The sequence below is a fragment of the Toxotes jaculatrix genome, chromosome 1 (genome assembly GCF_017976425.1).
Source record: "Toxotes jaculatrix isolate fToxJac2 chromosome 1, fToxJac2.pri, whole genome shotgun sequence".
NCBI classification, from domain to species: domain Eukaryota; kingdom Metazoa; phylum Chordata; class Actinopteri; family Toxotidae; genus Toxotes; species Toxotes jaculatrix.
This window is the reverse complement of record NC_054394.1, coordinates 9312191-9329260: the sequence shown is the minus strand read 5'-3', so window position 1 is coordinate 9329260 and position 17070 is coordinate 9312191. Positions and strand designations below refer to the sequence as shown.

Here is a 17070-nt window from a genome sequence, read left to right as displayed (position 1 = left end):
TGAGGGCTTTGTTTATATTCACTCTAGTTTACAGAGATCAGCACATCCAGGTGTAAGTATTACTATTTCTCAACATGAGAAATACTGAACAGGTGATAGACAAGCTCTGGCCATGTGTTCAATATTCAGCAAGATTAATGACGCACTAAAACAACATAAACTGAACAACAGTTTGAGTTACTTCAGTTGTTGTTAGTGACAAATCAATGTGTTTTCTCGTGGCTGTGGTGTTTCCTTTTGCTCCACCACTTTGACATGATTGCCTGCAAAAGTAAACAATTACACCTGGATCAAAGTGGTGGAATAATTATATGTCAAACTCTGGTTGGTAGTAATGTCTCTAGTCAGCTATAAGAGGGGCAGGCTTTGCTATGCGATGCTCTGAAATCTCTCTTTCATCTTTTTATACTTTCTCCCCCGTCAAGGCACTTTTCAACACACACACACAAACACACATACACACATATACACTCCCTCCTTGCATCTCTCTCTCTGTTAGTATGACACAGGAAGAAGCTGGGCCCTGCAGCCAGCCCCGCCGTCCGCACTGAATGCGATTAAGCTGAGCAGTGATTAATCTGGGCTGCCCCATAATTCCTCTTTACCACTTTAATGGATGTTATCTCCCCTCCTCTGAAGGCTTATCTTGCTGATCGGGGCCAAGGATGAAGACAGAGAGAGGAAGAGGAGGGGGTGGCCATGAGTGGAGGGAGAGAAATCAAACCAAATCCATACAGAGGTAAGTAAATGAATAAGTAAGTAAATAAGTAAGTAAATAAATAAACGCAGGGATTGAAGGAGCTGCTAAGCGGATAAGGCAGATCAGTCTCTGTAAAGTGCTCATTTGTTTTCTAAGAAGACGAGACAAGCCGCCTTCAAAGCCTGCTCATACAGTAAAAAACGCTGTCAACATCACAATTCACAGACAAACAAAATAAATTATCCAAACCACTGTCAATAAAAACTCCCCACCCCCTCACTGTAAAGATGAGGTATACTCCAGTCACGAGTACAAAGACAAAAGAAAAGAGGTATTTTTCGATGAGCGAGTAAAACAATGGCATTGATTCATTTGCGGTTTCCATAGTGCGCCATACAGTCAATAATGGCTAAGTTCCTCTAATACCTTCCAAATTCAGTCATCCACAGCCCCGAGACAAGTTTGCTCAGGTCGGAGTGTATTGTGGGAATCAAAACGCAACAGCTCTCCCCACCTAAAGTTTCGGGACAGCGAGGTACAGTCTGTTATTGGGAAATAATTACACACCTATATGAGGAATCATTTTAATCTTTTTAAATGATAAAGTGCTCAACAAGTAATTGTACTCAAGAACAAAAAGTGAACTGGTACACTATGAACTATGACAGCAAGAGTAATTATGATTGGCAGCCCAGTGAGCTTGTCTGTTTGTGTGTGCGTGTATTTGAGCACTTGAGCACATTTGAATGAGCCAAGTTTATTCTACAAGGAGACAAAAAAAATCTGATTTTCAACTGCAGTATTACTCTCCATTTGTTACTTCCATGCGTTGACTGAAGACACCACAAAGTGTCATTTAAACTTTCCAGTTATACATGTAAATATGTGTGTGTTTACTAGTTTGTCTCTGTCTCTTTTTCGTCCTTCAAGGTCTTTGTTCACGTATATGCATTTGTGAGATGCCGGCTGAGGAGTGACAGGGTTAAACCTGTTCGTGACTCTTTTTTTTTTTTCCCCCTGCTTTGGCTTACAGCGATGTTGCAGCGAGATTCTGTCATAGACAAACCTCTGTGGGATTCCATTCACTACTAGTGTACATCTTTAGGTACAAAGCTGCGGGCTGCATTGGCTCCAGGTAACATAAACGCTCCCTTCAAGCCACCGCGTATCTGCCCATGAAAATTCTCTAAAGGGCTTTAAGCATTTACGCAGAACACTATCAGGCACTGCCGAAAATTCAGCTTACCCTGTTGAATAGGGACTTCAAAGAGAATTGCAAATACCTTTGCACCGCTACATTTTCTCCCTTCTCTCTTTCTGCCTCTCTCTCTCTCTGTCGCTTCCTGCTTCTTTTCATTTTATATTTCCAAACACAAGCTGCTGTGTGATGTAAAATGTATTATCAGCCATATATTTCCTCTTTAAATGAATAATAACAATAATCTTTGAGTAATTTCTTTTTTATACAGCTCCGTCTAAATAGGGCAAAGCAAGCGAGCTAATATAGAGCCGCGGGTAAACAAGGCCGTGCAATAATGAACGCGTGGATTAGGCCTCTAGTCTATGTTGTGTGATAAGGAAAAACAGCTGCTACTATCCAGGTAGCAGCACGTATTGACTGTCAATGAAGGATAAACTACTGTGCAGCTCCACATTTACTTCCCGCACTCACACTGTGGACATGCTACGCACACACACACATAAAGACACATGGACACAAACCCACACACAAGCAAACCTACATGCATACACGCAAACACAACCATACACACACTGTATATATGCATAAGAACCGCAAAGAATTGGAATATAATAAATGTATAAGCCTATTTGCCAAGTGCAGAGCTTAAAATGCAAAACAATATGTTGCATAAACACAGTGTGATTTAATGTAAGAGATAATAAATGGCTTCATAATGAGCAATAAAAATGGTCTTTAAACAGTTTACTGCTTAGTTCACACTTATAATTAATCTGGGTTCCATGTGTGCATATAAAGTGGGAATAAAACTCTGCCCGACTGTGCGAGTAAAACGGCAAGCGAAAGAGAAAAATGACTGCTGGTAAACATCTGCAACATGATTCAGCTCTGGCCTAGCTTTCCAAATATGCTGTCTTTTCCCCGCAGCTGGACCGGCGTGGCAAGCTCTCCAAATAATACATTACAAAAAATTGCTCCCTGAAATTATTTACGGTGAAACGCACAACAGAAACCATAACATTTATAATGTTTTACAAAGCCATCAAATAAGTGGAGAGGGGATTAATTGCCCCGGCCCGACCTTAAAATAATTATTTTGAGCGGTGCAACTCTAAACTCCAATGAAATTGATACACTTTGATAATTAGATTCTTGGCACTGACCCGCTGAAGTCAATAAAGGTTATTAAGGCCAATTGCTGTCTAAACGCATTACGGGCAGGGTAAACTGTCCGTCGGAGGCCCCTGCTACTCCAGCGCCAATATGATAATCCATTCTCCGTCCTGGGGGTTTCTTCCCTAGCGCCTGTGTCTCCACTCTGCCATACAAAACCAGATTGGATTCGCTTAACCTTTCCAGGACTTTGATCAAATGAGCTCACACAGCAATAACATTTACATTGACCCCCCACCCCTCCTCCCCCCAACACACACAACCTCTCCCTCTCGTTTTTTTTTTTCTGCCTCCCCCTCTGCCTCTGCCTGTCTCTACAGTCTCTCCCTACAGCTCACTACCTTCCATCCCTCCCTGCCCGGCCTCCTCCTGAGCACACACCCTCCACATGCTAGGTCAATAACCTAATCAGCTATCGATGGCGACCGGGCCAGGCTGTGTACGATTGCTGTGCAACCCTACTCAGCAGCCCAGACTGTATCCAAAGACTGTTATTAAAGTGAGGGGAGAAGATGAAATGGTCACCAAGCGCATCCCTGCACACACCAACACACGCAGGTATGCATGAAAAATCCAACCTCTGTTATGAATCAGGGGAGGTAAATTTTGTCACACAATCAGAAAAAAAAGAGTGTGTGTACTGCATATACATATATATATGTTTGTGTATGTGTGTGCGTGTGTGTGTGTGTCTGTGTGTGTGTGTGTGTGTGTGTGTGTGTGTGTGTGTGTGTGTGTGTGTGTGTGTGTGTGTGTGAGACCAAACCACTGGAAAACAGAGAGTGACAGGCTGGGTGAACGGAGTAGAGGGAGACATGGCCCCGATACCACTTCCTGTTTTGTACATCTTGAAGTATACAAATGTATTCAACTGAGTGGATCCCATTTATTATGAAAGTAGATTAATTTCCTTGATACGTGTTGAAAAGATTTCCATCTACAAGGCTCGTTCTGTCAAATAAGGGGGAAAGTGTGAGAAAGAGACAGAGCTATGGCGAGATAGTGGGAGCGAGAGAGGGAGAGAACAAGAGAAAGAAAGAACATAAAGAGAGTGAGAGAGCGAGGGAGATGGAGTGCACTGAAATCTCTTTGCATCCGTGGTGGCTTTTGAAGTTGCGAGATGAGCAGCCACAGAAGTCAGGAAAGTGACAAATTAGGGAAAAAGCTGTACTGTGCAAGCAGAGCTGCTAAATCAATTAAAGTCATGCCGAGTGCATACATTAACATCAATGGTGCACACATATACACACTCACACATGCACAGGACAGGGGGAACAAAAATAAATAAATAAAAGGGAGATGTGCTCGTGGGCTCGTCGCTGTCGCTTCTCCCCCACAGTGAAAAGAGGAAAGATAAAAAAAATACCACACCGGTATTTAAAATATTCTGCATAAAGCCAAGACTCTCTGTCTATTGTCAGTCAGACGGAAGCTATTCATTGTTGCTAGTTTAAGGAAATGTCACTATTGTATGATAGCCATGATAGCAGAGCTCCTGAGGGAACATAAGGCTGCGAGCCATGCAGGTCTAAAAGGACTTCAGCACCCTGGATCACTGGGGAATGTAAAACCTTTAGGTTAATGTCCTTTTTCCACCCTCCAGAAACAACCTTTACCTTAAATACACTAGCCCCCCCGCCATTTGCTGTACATTTGCTGTACATTCACATACACATACCTACACCTGAAGTTCATTCAGCAGCCCGTCTCTTTGTTTCTATTAAGGAACCACATAAATTCATGAGGTACCAAAAAGAGGAGAGCAAGCAAGTGGACTTGTTTTGTTTCGATTCTTTATATATTTATTTATGTATTTTATCAGTGTGTCATTCAAATGGAGGGATAAGCATTTGCATGACAACAGGCTGAGGAGCAGAGAGAGGGAGCCCCAGGGAGAGACAGTATCCATAAACAGGAGCTAGTCCCCCCACATTGCAATATTCTTCATACAGACTAACAAACGCATACACAGCACTGCGCATCCCACAACACTGTGTGCTAAATATGACAATAAAGAGAGGAAGGCTGGCTGTTTGTATTGCTATTTTAGCAGGATAAAACAATAGGCTGTTTTATTGCTACAGCACAGTGTATAAAACAACACAGTGTCATTTTATAAACCCTATTTAAAGAGACATATATTTGTTATTTTAAAATACCCATGGTGATATCAAATTTGACAAAAATAATGCTGTATTAAAATATACTCTGCAGGCAAGAACAGAAAAATCTAAATAAATAAATGGCAACCCGCATCTGCACACAGTAGGTCACTCGTATTTCACTAAATTACACTATGCTGTCAATTTCCGGCTTCAAAATGTAAAATATATGCAATAAAGGAATCGGGTGGGGGGGTCCACATAATTTAAATAACTCAAAGTAATTTAGAGAAATGTGTTTTAATCTAACTGCAGAAAAGCCAAAGCTATCAAAACCTCCAAAAGGAAAATCTATAAGTCACATCTATAAAGTGCTTTTCATCAGCATATCAGAGGTCGATGCATGTATGTAAATATTGCTTGCCAGAGCAATAATGTTGTCTTTCATCACAATAGTGAATCATTACATTTATGCACTCAGCAGTGTATTATTTTTGCATAGGTTCAATATGCATTTCTGCAGAAGACATACTTGCTTTTGTGTGATTTGACTCTATGTAATTAATAATTTAGTCAAAGAACTTAGACTTTAAAATGAATGTTGCCATAAACACACAGTTATTTGAAATGTAAAATATAAAAAAATTGTACATACAATTTTATTTACAGATATATATATATATATATATTCAAGTGTTCTTATACTTAATAAACTCAATGTAATGACAAGTTTTTTCCTTTAGCAGTGGCTCACAATTTTATTTGATGTAAGGTACAAAGTCTGATGCTAAATTTCCACTGCATGACAGAAATCCACATGTTGACACACACACACACACACACACACACACACAAACACACACACAGTGGATATGCTTTGCTTGTCCATTAGAAAGAGACGGAGACACAGCAACAGACAGAGAGAAAGACCTCACATTTCACTGATGCCCTTTTCTAAATACAGGTCCAAATCACACTCTTCATCTGGGCCCGGAGGTGGAGCTCTAGATGAGTTTAGCCCCTGTCTACTAGCTCCCCCACACCCACTCGCCCTCTGCCAGGCTGTTTGACTGTGTGTGTGTGAGAGAGAGAGAGAGAGAGAGAGAGAGAGAGAGAGAGAGAGAGAGAGAGAGAGAGAGAGAGAGAGAGAGAGAGAGAGACTACAACTAGAGCCGGGCAGCGTCAGCAGCAGCAGCAGCAGTACTGTTCTCCTCCAGCCCCTGTCTTTATCCCCGCCTGAGCATTAGATGTGATTACTGCTCAGCACTCGACACTGACAGAGACAGAGAGCTCCCAGAGACAGCAGGAGCGGGTGAGAGACATAAAGAGACAGAGAAAAAGAGAGAGAGAGAGACAGAGAGAGAGAGAGGGAGCAGGGAGGAAAAAAGAAGCACAGCTCTTTCGCTCCCTTTGCTACTGCTACAGTGATACAAGAGTGCCCCCTGCTGCTTCTGGTGTCTGGGTGTTAAATACGCACACACACATACATGAACACACACGCTCTTTGAAATCTAGCTATGAGAGAAGGACTGCGTAGAACCTGTGGGGAGAGAGAGAAAGCGAGACCAAGCATGTATCTGTGTGTTTGTGTGCTGTATATCGACAGTGTGTGTGTACGTGTACGTGCAGCACATATGTACAGTACGTGGCTGTGAGTAAGTTGACTTAATTATGAGTCTGACATTACTAAGTGATTCCTTCTTAACTAATAGCTGCGTGTCCACGTTCGTCTCTAATAAAACTTCTGAGGCTACGACAAACACATGACACATCCTTAATAATGCACCAAGGTGAGAAGTTAGACAATCCATCATGTAATTTTAAACACACCCTCCCTTGTGGGGAGCATTATTGGACAGCAGATCACTTATTTAATTTGTTTAAAAAGCACAAGCAGAGGCATGTTGAGCATTTAGAAAGGTGAAAACCCTTATTATTAAATAACAGAGTGAGACTAAACTCATAATGAAGCTGCTCACATATCTGGGAAGCCGTAAAATGCTTATTCATTTTTATTATTATTATGGGTTACTTTGAAGAATATTTTGATAGTTGATGTTTTTGTGTTGACAATATATTACATACAGCATTGCCTTCAGAAGTATTATTAAAATCAGTGCCAATAAATATGTTTTTCTGTTTTCTCATACAAAACAGGTTTTGCATTTATTATTTAAAAAAAAAAAAATCACACCTTTTTTGCATCTATTTTCTAAAACCGAAACAGCATCAGTGTAAAGCCTTGGACTGAGGATAGTGTGCCTGTAAACCTGAATCTGAGGAGAAAAATGAGTTTAGTGCTACAGAAAGAGCCTGCAAATTAGGATGGAAATGCATTTAATTTAACTACTGAGGGATTAGTGAAGTAATGTGAGTGACACTGAGTTGATGACACACTCAGTAAACCACACAGGCTAAGACGCCAGACAGTGAGGCTGCCACGTGACCAGCAGGGCGTCTGAGCGGCCTTACCATGGTCTCCATGAGCCTCCAGTCCTTCTCCAGCTGCTCCATCGGTCTGGTCCACCAGCTGCAAAAGCGGGCATAGCGCTGGCCCTGAAACCAGTACTGCCGCAGCCACTCAAACTCCACCTGCGAGCACACACACAAACACAGAATAAAAATGCTACTTCAAACAGACAATTTCCCCTTAGCTTCACCTAACCTAAGAAAAAACAGTAAAACATTAGACATTACAGTGTAATATTTAATTTAATGTAGAGGAAAAAAACATTTTTATATGTTACATATAAATGACAAAATTATCATATGAAGAATTTAAAAATGGGTCAAACAAGTCTATAAAAATACACAGAGAATAGCTTTTTAGCCTCATTTGACAGTTTTATTCCAAAATTATCTGTCGACTTAGAACAATTATAAAGTAAAAATATATGTATGTTGTAACTTAAGAATGCAATGTGATTAACAAGCTATTTACCCCCCTGTAAAAAAAAAAAAATTACATATGATACAAAATATTGCAGTGAGTTTTTTTTATTTCAGTTAGTACATTTTTTTACTGAAAGTAAAAAAGAAATTAATATACAGTATTTAAGATACCTTTTTTCTGTCCAATAACATTTTAATTTCTTATAGGAATTCTAATGAATTTTAAAAATTTTATAAAATGTCCCTGCACCCAGTGAGAAATTTTTCCATGATTTGGGGAATAAAGGAAATTAATTTGGCCACTGGATATACATTGCTTTGAATTGTTGCATATATTCTATGTCATAAAATAATTTTACAGTGCATTCGGTCCTTTGTATGAGGTCTGTGAAAAGAACAACGCAGTGAAGACACATTTTTTAGTGACATGCGTGAAAAATAGTTCCACCACAAATAGTACAAATAGTAGTCACACCCTTACCAAACACAGACACACGGACAACACACACACACACAGTACATTCACACACAAATATGAATGTCTATTCACACACACACACACCTTCCAGTCAGCACACCTGAAAACTCCACCCTCTTCCTCTTCTCCTCATTCTCCTCCCTCCTCTCCCCTCCTCTCCCACTCCTTCTCTCCGTCTGGAGATGACAGTCTCGGCTGCCGAGCCGCTCCCCTCTCCTCCGCTGGGAGTGTTTTTCTATCCTGCTCTTTTGAAGTGCTGATTTAATCCTCGCAAGGATGCTTCATGTAGCCAGGTGTAGCCTATCTATTTCTAAGTGTGTCTTTCTGTGTGCGCGTTTGTGTGTTTGTACTTGCATGAGGATCAGTGTGTTTGTGCCCTTGCCTGTATCTGTCTACATAGGTGTGTTGGTGGCTTTGTGAACGTCTGTGCATACAATTGCCGATGTGAGTGTGTATGTCAAAGATTGGCCCAATTGCCGCCAATGTAAACGTGAGACGCTGTGCGTTGCCCTCCCCCAAAACGCCTTACAAAGCATCATCCACCCAAAACAATGCACGCTCTATTACATTTTTTAAGCAGACAACTGTACAACACAAAATGTAGTTGTATACAAAGGAGCCTCATATCAGATGGGACTAAGAGAGCTATTGTTCCTATTCTGAAAACTATTTTTGTTTATTGTTCTGCTAAGACAATATGAGCCAATGTATACAGTTCCCACAAAGAGTCGCTACGAGCTCTGAGCACATTAGTCCTCCCCAAAAGGTCTCAGGCCTCAAAAGATCCATATGAATATGAATTTCCTGTATTTTTTTTGTTTCACTGATGCATCTCGCACCTATCGTTCTATTCATGTAGCATAGATTTTTGGATGAGCCAGTCATCAACTCTCATCTAGCCTTGTCTCCTACAAATTATGTTCATATACAACTAATTTGTACCGGCTAATGAGTTCAGACCAATTTTAGCACTGCATGAACAAACACGGCCCTCTCATTCATTTCAATGATGCCAGTCCGTCGGTGCAGTGGGGGTGCCAACGGAGAGGGCTGTGGGGTCAAACAACCCACAGTCATCTGGCACTTCCCTGGTGGATAACTTTGTAGCGTTATGTGCTGTATTTCTACTGTTTACCTCAAAATCCCTCCAAGGAAAGATAGTGGCCACTGTGAAAACATTCCTGAGTTATAAAATCCAGCTTCATAGGATTATAAACCACTGTGCAGTGTTTTTTTTTTTTTTTGCATTCCCAAATCTTTTGCTCAAGCTGGATTTCCTGATTTGTATAAATGTTGTGTCTCACCAGTACCTGAAGCAACACAGCACACTAACACAGCCCCTGCATTGTTTTAATGCAGTTCAAGTTTAACTAAAATGCAGTAGCAGTATTAAGATGGGTTAGAGGTGCAGAGGAGGCAGTGGTACGAAAACCTACAACAACTACAACGATAGTTTGGAACTCAGGTCAAGTCCCCCAGTATCCTGGTTCTTGTTAATAAAAGTGCCGTGGAGGAGTATGAAAACTGAGCTGCAATTGTAATTTTCAAGTGGTCACTGCTCTATATTATGAGGCAGGTCACCTACTATCCAGCCCCCCAAGCAAGTTAAAACAAAGGGTAAGAATTATTTGCACAAACGACTTGAGTGAGGTCTGCCTTGGGTAGAAGGTGCGCACAGAATCATCCTGCCATTTGCTTCCAAAAGGCTCTGATCACAGCAGGGATGACATGCAAGGACTGGGGCATGTCAGGGAGAATACACAGCCAGTGGCACTGCTCAGCAGCCTCTCAGTCACTCCATACAACCCACCCTTCAAAGAAATGTCATCCTTTATGGTCCCTTCAACACCCTCCAAATCCACTCCCCTTCGATCACTACAGCTCAAACACACAACAAAGCCTCTGAGCACTGATATCGGACGTCCTTTTCTCTCTGTCTGTCCCTCCTTCCATCTCTCTGATTGTCTGCCTGTCCTTTAGTGAGAAGAAACCAACCTGTGTCTCCACTTTGAGCTGACATGGCTGCCTGTCCCCCACTGCGCAGGCCAGTGGCAGCCACAAAGCAGGCCATCTAAAGCAACTGAGGAGCGCTGGCCAATGTGGCATTTGGAGTCTGGCCACCCAGCTGAGAGTTACCAAGAGGGGAACTCTGACTAAATGCCACCTATCCAGGCAGACACATCGAAGGTGTGTGCGAAAGAGAGTGGTTGTTAGGGCTAGTTTTTCTCTGAGTCGGCGCGGGGGAGTGAGAGGGGAGCTGGTGGCTCCCCTGCGGCAGTCGCTGTCATCTCTGCAGGTGATGGACACACTAACTACACATTAGCCCCACATTAGTCGACCGGCCGCCCACCATGGCAACTCTGGAGTTAAAGCCAAGTAGCCCCCTTTTTTCCCATTTAATGAGGCGCGATTTTTTCCACACCTTCACGGTATTCCCTGAGCGGGTCCAATCAATTTCCAGGCCAGGGCCCTGAGGTTGAAGCTGATGAGAGAGGGATCGATCCCACTCTGCCGTCCTCTGTTTACCTTTCCCGGCCTCCTCACACATTAGCCAGAACTGGTCCACCCAGATCTCTGTGAGCGACCAGGCACGCAATTTTCTGTAATCACACACTGACCACAGTGGTCATGCAGACGCTATGTTATACGGTACATACACACGTTATTGTATACATTTCCATTCCTATCTATATACATAAAATAATAGTGTTCAATTCTTTAATTCTTTCCCAGGCCACAGAGGTAGGTTAAAGTGGTCCTGTGGTTTCTGCTGGAGAAGAACTCCTTCACATCAATGTGGCTACTGTCATTAAGTTACAGTTGAATTAGCTCATTAACTCTCCCCCCAAAAAAAGAAAAAAGATGAAATCTCTGACTAAATCGCGATTTTGCAGAAACTCATAACAGGTGAAACATTCACTTTTGGAACATTTTATCCCTTGTGGGTCGATCTTTATTTGTGTAGCACTTTCAAAACAAACTTACAAAGTACAAAGACATTAAAAACCCAATAAAACTGCAGGATGAACAATAAAAATGTCTCATATGAATTAAAAACAGTGTTAACAGGTAATAAAACCCGTAAATACAGCAGGAATAAAAAGCACAGACTACAAACTGCTAGCAAAAATATGCTTGAGAAGTGATTTATAAGATTACAATGATATTGCCACTGTAAGCCCCTCAGCTAAGGTGTTCCAAAGCCAAGCAAAGACCTGAGAGCCTGGGGACACATTCTGGCCTGGAAAACAGGACATGGGAAGGTCACACACTCCTGCACCCACACAGTTTACTTTCTGTCAGAACATGTGTGGAAAGCTTGTCCCACCCTTCAATATTTACTGTGAGGGGACTAGCATCATTAGATGGGGTCCCTCAGGGCACTCTGTCACACACCCACCTGGGAAGTGACACAGTGGCTTTAAATGAGACAAGACGTTTGTGTCTGGGATTAGCATTTCAAAGCCAAACATGCACACGGCGGCCGTGTGGCGATGCTATGTTAGACTACCCCCACCACCACCCAAGACAGGAGGTAAGATTAAAAAGAGACGGTGAGGAGGACCATGCTTAACAAACAGGGGGGAACTTCAGTTTTCCTCATTTCTCTCTCTGTCTCCCATCATCCCCTACTTCAACTCGACATCCCACCCTGTCCCCAAACACTCATACTCAGATGGCAGACGCTCTGCTTCATCATTGTCAGACCCGCCTACGGCCTCTGACAAGTGTGAACCTCCACTCCCTCTCCCGTTGCACCACGCTGCACAATATCCATGACACATCAGCCGGTGCTAGCTCGCTGTTGAGCGCTTTTTAAGAAAAGGCCCATAAGGCACTGCTCAGGTCAGACTGCCTGCGAGTCTCAGGCTTGTTCGCTCCTGGTCGTCCATGTCAAACACGACCTGCGCAATATGCACCCGCCAACCGCCAAAGTGTGCCGCCATCATAAATAACTCCACCAACAATACATCATTTAAGTGGGTGTTCTGCTCTCGTGGGCAACTCCAAACAAATGGCCACATCGATCATTGCAAGTGCCAGGTAGGGTAGGCTTGAGCCCCTGAGAGCACCCCTCCCTTTACTTAAACAGTCACACATACACATGCATTCACATACACCTGCTATTTTATAAATAGCATCCTGTTTTCCTAAATAAACCTGCCTTGCCCTCATGGTGGGGGCCTATGCTTGGTAATCCTGTGGCGCTATGCGGCAAACTAGCAGGTGCTGCTAATTCAACTAGTGCAGCGCTCCTCCTGACACAGACAGGCCTATTGTTTGGCAGTGCTGAATAATTAATATTGTCTACAACCTTTAAACAACCTTACGTCAGACTCATCTGTCATGGCGTCCCGCTGAGGGGCCTGGGTGCTAGCGTCGGCTAGGATGTGCGCGTTGAGCCCAGGGGTGTGAAGGGGGAGAGGTGAAGTGCTATATTAACTGTTGGCCTGCGGCAAGCTAACACAGAAGGTCGGTGGCTCCACAGACGGCCCCGCACGTTCTTCTTTTCTGACCTCGCTCCATCCCTCAATACCACAAGCCAGAATCACTCATTGTTGTGTGTGAAAAGGGGTTAGGGAGGGGAGCGGGGCATGACTCCATCTTTAGATAACATATGGAGAGGCTATTGCCTTACAATCCATCACAGGCTTGGACAAATGAGAACAACCTGGATTTCATATTGGAGGCATTTCCCTGAGCAGAAACAACAAGGTAAGTAGAAGGTGGAAAGATCGCAAGCTCCCATTCTGTCGTTTACAGAGCTTTAACCTGTTATCAGAGGACCACCAGCACAGTTAGGAGCTCCCATGACGCAAAGAAAATGGAAAAGGCATACTTTCGATCACTGAGAGTTCAATTTTTTCTGTCTTTAAATTAAATTACTCAGGACAGTGACAATGTAATATCAAAATTGAGGTCTAGACTACTATCCCATCAAAGATTAGTAGATAAACCAATTAGCATTTGCTCTGGACTGTGTGCATAGGTGTGTAAATCCAGTACAAATGCAGGTTTGTTCAAATAAATTCAATTACTTAATTAGATTTTTACAGACTACAGACTTTACAGAGATTTTTATGTTCATAAAAAATGCCAAAATTTTTGGTAACTCACACTCTGATTTCTTTATATTCCACGACAGTTTCTGTGATCCTGTCCTGACAATATCCTGGCATATTTGCAGATGGTTCTTGGACATTTTAACCTCCATGGTGTACCAGATGGGCAAGGATTAAAGCATCAGGACGAGTCAGATAGTGTCAGGCAGGTTCATGATCACAGAAAAATATGTGAAAACTTTCAAAGACTGGCATATTATTGTATGAACTTTTCTGGCACATAGCCTGTTGTCAGCTGCAGTAAACCTCGCTGAAACCTGGTGCACCACAAGGCCAAAACGTGCTTCAGATATTTCCAAATGCTGTTTCAGGTTTCCTTGTTTCTACACTTTAAAAGTTATCACATATACAGACTTAACAGTGCCAGTACAAATAAATATTAACAGTTACACACACTCACAAATGAAATCATGCAAAAACTACAGACAAATGTGTAGCTAATCATGCAAAGCACACAGATATACAGAGACACATGCATGTGAAAATACGCCACAGTGTCCCCACCTCATTGTGAATCTCCTCACAGTGCTGTAGCGTTGTCGGCAGCAGGGCCAGCAGGCTGTGGGTGCCTGTCTCTGGGTCAGTGTGCAGGTTGGACAAGGCCTCTTTGCAGCGTGACTGGATGTAGGTCAGGGTCCCACTGGAACACTGGTAGGACAGGGACAAACCCAGTGTTACACAAATAACTGTCATGCAGGGCATACCTAAAGCCTTAAACCTGTGTAACATGTACAAATAACCACATGGTTAAAGAGGTCTTGATGACTAACCTTCAAATTTTACTTGACTTGCCAAAATCCTAATGATGGTGCTTGTCAGCATTACATTTTTTAAATCCAAAAATAAAAGGTTGTATCCATGTACATTTAAATACATTTTAGAGTACATTTGTCTTTGAAAAATTGTACAGGTCTTATTTAACTGATCATCATAACCTATGTAAACACCTTTCAAATATTCTTTTCTGTTTCTCAGTGGATTCTAAGATTGCAAGTTTATGTATTTGGTTGAAAAATGACAGATTCCTTTCCACATAAGATATCTGAGAAATCTTTCCATTTGACTGAAAACATGGACTCTTGGAATTTTGTCATTGTTGTTTACCAGACACAGAGTTAAAGGTTTTCATTTTACGCAGCCTTTCCCTAAAATAGCGTTTAAGCGCCAGCAGCAGTCCTTACTGAAGCCAAAGGGGACAGCTGGCACACTACACAGCATTTTCATGACAAATGAGAAGCTCAGTGTTTTCTCTTTCAGGCCTGTCTGCCTCTCACCTCAGCCACTCTGTGCGTGGAGCTGAAGCGTGCAGAGTGTCCAGCCAGGACACAGTGCTGGTGTGTACTGTTCAGGTCATCTGGTAAATACAGGGAAGAGAAAACTATCAGAACAGACTATCAATACAAACAATAATCATCAAAAGAGCAGCGAAGAACAGTAAACAAGAGAGCGGTCCAGGAAATATTTGTCCAGAACAGAAATAACTATTTAATAAAAACATTACAGAACCCAAAAGAGCAGCTAGCAGAATATAATAAGAATTAAAATTTCATAGTTTAAATTAATTGTAATAAAGAATAGAAGAGGCCGTAAAAAGAAAAAGAACTGATTACATCAGAAAAGCAGATGAAAAGCGGAGCGTGAAGGAACATGACAAGTAAATCATCTTGTACTCTCAGACAGATTGCGCTTGGTCCAGCACCGAATCAAATAGAATGAGCAGCATTGTACTATAATTTTAATTACCAAACAAAACCAGATCGCGCTCAATCTGTCAAGATGGAAGAGCCATACCAACAAACATTTGTCCAATATCACAGGAGCTTTACAAAGAGGCCTTACTGCTGTTTCCTGTGTATCCCTCCATGTGTTTCTTTGTGTGTATAGATGTTTCTCAGCTCTGCCATTATTTGCCTCATACCAATAATTAATTTAGCCATGACAGAGCTGTCATTCACAGCACATGTGCATATTTACACCCGCCTTGAGCAAGAGTACACCGGCTAATGCCTGTGATTTGAAAGTCAAACAGCCAAATGCTTTGGGAGAAAGACATTATTGTTTGGTGGGAGAAAAAAAAAGATGGTGACAAACAAAACAACTTGCCGGTGTTTTCTTCACCCTGATGAGATTGTGAAGGATTAGGTCTCTGGGCAGAATTACTCTGCGTCTTTAAAACTGTTTATATCCAATAACAAATTATCTCCATCAATCTGTTCTTTTCTTGGCGCGTCTGATGCGTCAGTGGGATCAGGAGGGAGTAGAGGCAAACTCGATAACTGTAATAAATATTTATCTTTCTTTCAACCCCTGCGCCTGCTGCCACTTGTCCTCCTTTTCCAGGAAGCAGGCTTTTAAATATATTGGGTCAACTCTTTTCTCCAGTCCCCCTGTGCATTGGGAGCTGGAAATCTGATTATTGAACAGGCCTGGTGTCAAGACTTGCATTGTTCTTTTTTAACCACTGAAATTCCATTTGGGTGGAAATGATGGTGATTCAATTTGCCTCCAGCAGCTCAGACATTAGCAGTTCAAAAGGGCCAGCCGGCTACAAATGGTGCTGAAAAGACATCATGGTGTCTGTGGTTATACAGCACTGTAGTTTTCTTTTAATACCACAAAACTACTTATCATATGGTGTATATCACCAAAACACTGGTACAATATATTTTAACACTGGGTTTAGTGGTGATCTCTCGTGTCGGTGTGTACATGTGTGTGTTTGAAATGGGAGGGGAGGCGTATCCTGCCTTCAATAAGCAGGGGACTGCATTCTTTACATGTGTGAGAACGTTTATTTTTGTGCATGTGAGTAGTGCGAATTTATAGGTGCGTGCATATGTTCGCGCACTGTGCCAAGTCTTTAATGCAGGTAGACCGACAAAGCGACAGACGGCCAAGGACTGTGCGAGCTGCTATCGTTGTGCAGCAGTTGGCCTCTCAAGGGCGTACTCACCAAGTGGAGCATAAATCCCCACTGATCCGCGACAGTCAAGTCCCATTAGAATGGTCTGCACAACAGCCCATCACTCTATTATCATGGCTGGCCTGAAACTGACTGTTCTATTGTAAATCTTATCCAGCTAAAGGAGGTCGGCTTCAAGCCCTTTCAAGCTGAATATTAGGCACAGACATCGCTGCTCTCAGATGAAAACATAGCAGCTTCAAAGAGTCAACTTCAGGAATTCATTAAAACCTTCCTATTCCTTACTTGCAAAAGAAACGATTCAGAATGACAAACACTTACTAGTGGGATATTTGAAAGCTGCTCTAGTCACTCTAACATAATGTAGACACAATAGATAATAGATAGGTATTCTAATGTTCAGTTAGATACAGCGGCCTCACTTTTTGCACACATTTTTGTGTTGCAGATTTGCCTGTCAATGAATAAAACTGCTATT

At 42.2% G+C, this 17070-nt stretch overlaps 1 protein-coding gene across 3 annotated transcripts in view; it reads right to left on the bottom strand.

The window, feature by feature from the left end:
- Positions 1-17070, bottom strand: part of fto (FTO alpha-ketoglutarate dependent dioxygenase) — a 118341-nt gene that overhangs the window by 74610 nt on the left and 26661 nt on the right. For all 3 annotated transcript variants that reach the window (XM_041039288.1, XM_041039295.1, XM_041039304.1), the window contains exons 5-7: positions 14944-15023; positions 14174-14317; positions 7649-7768 (exon numbers count right to left, since the gene is read on the bottom strand). In XM_041039288.1, the coding sequence (XP_040895222.1) occupies positions 7649-7768; positions 14174-14317; positions 14944-15023 (344 nt within the window). The remainder of the gene's footprint in view (positions 1-7648; positions 7769-14173; positions 14318-14943; positions 15024-17070) is intronic.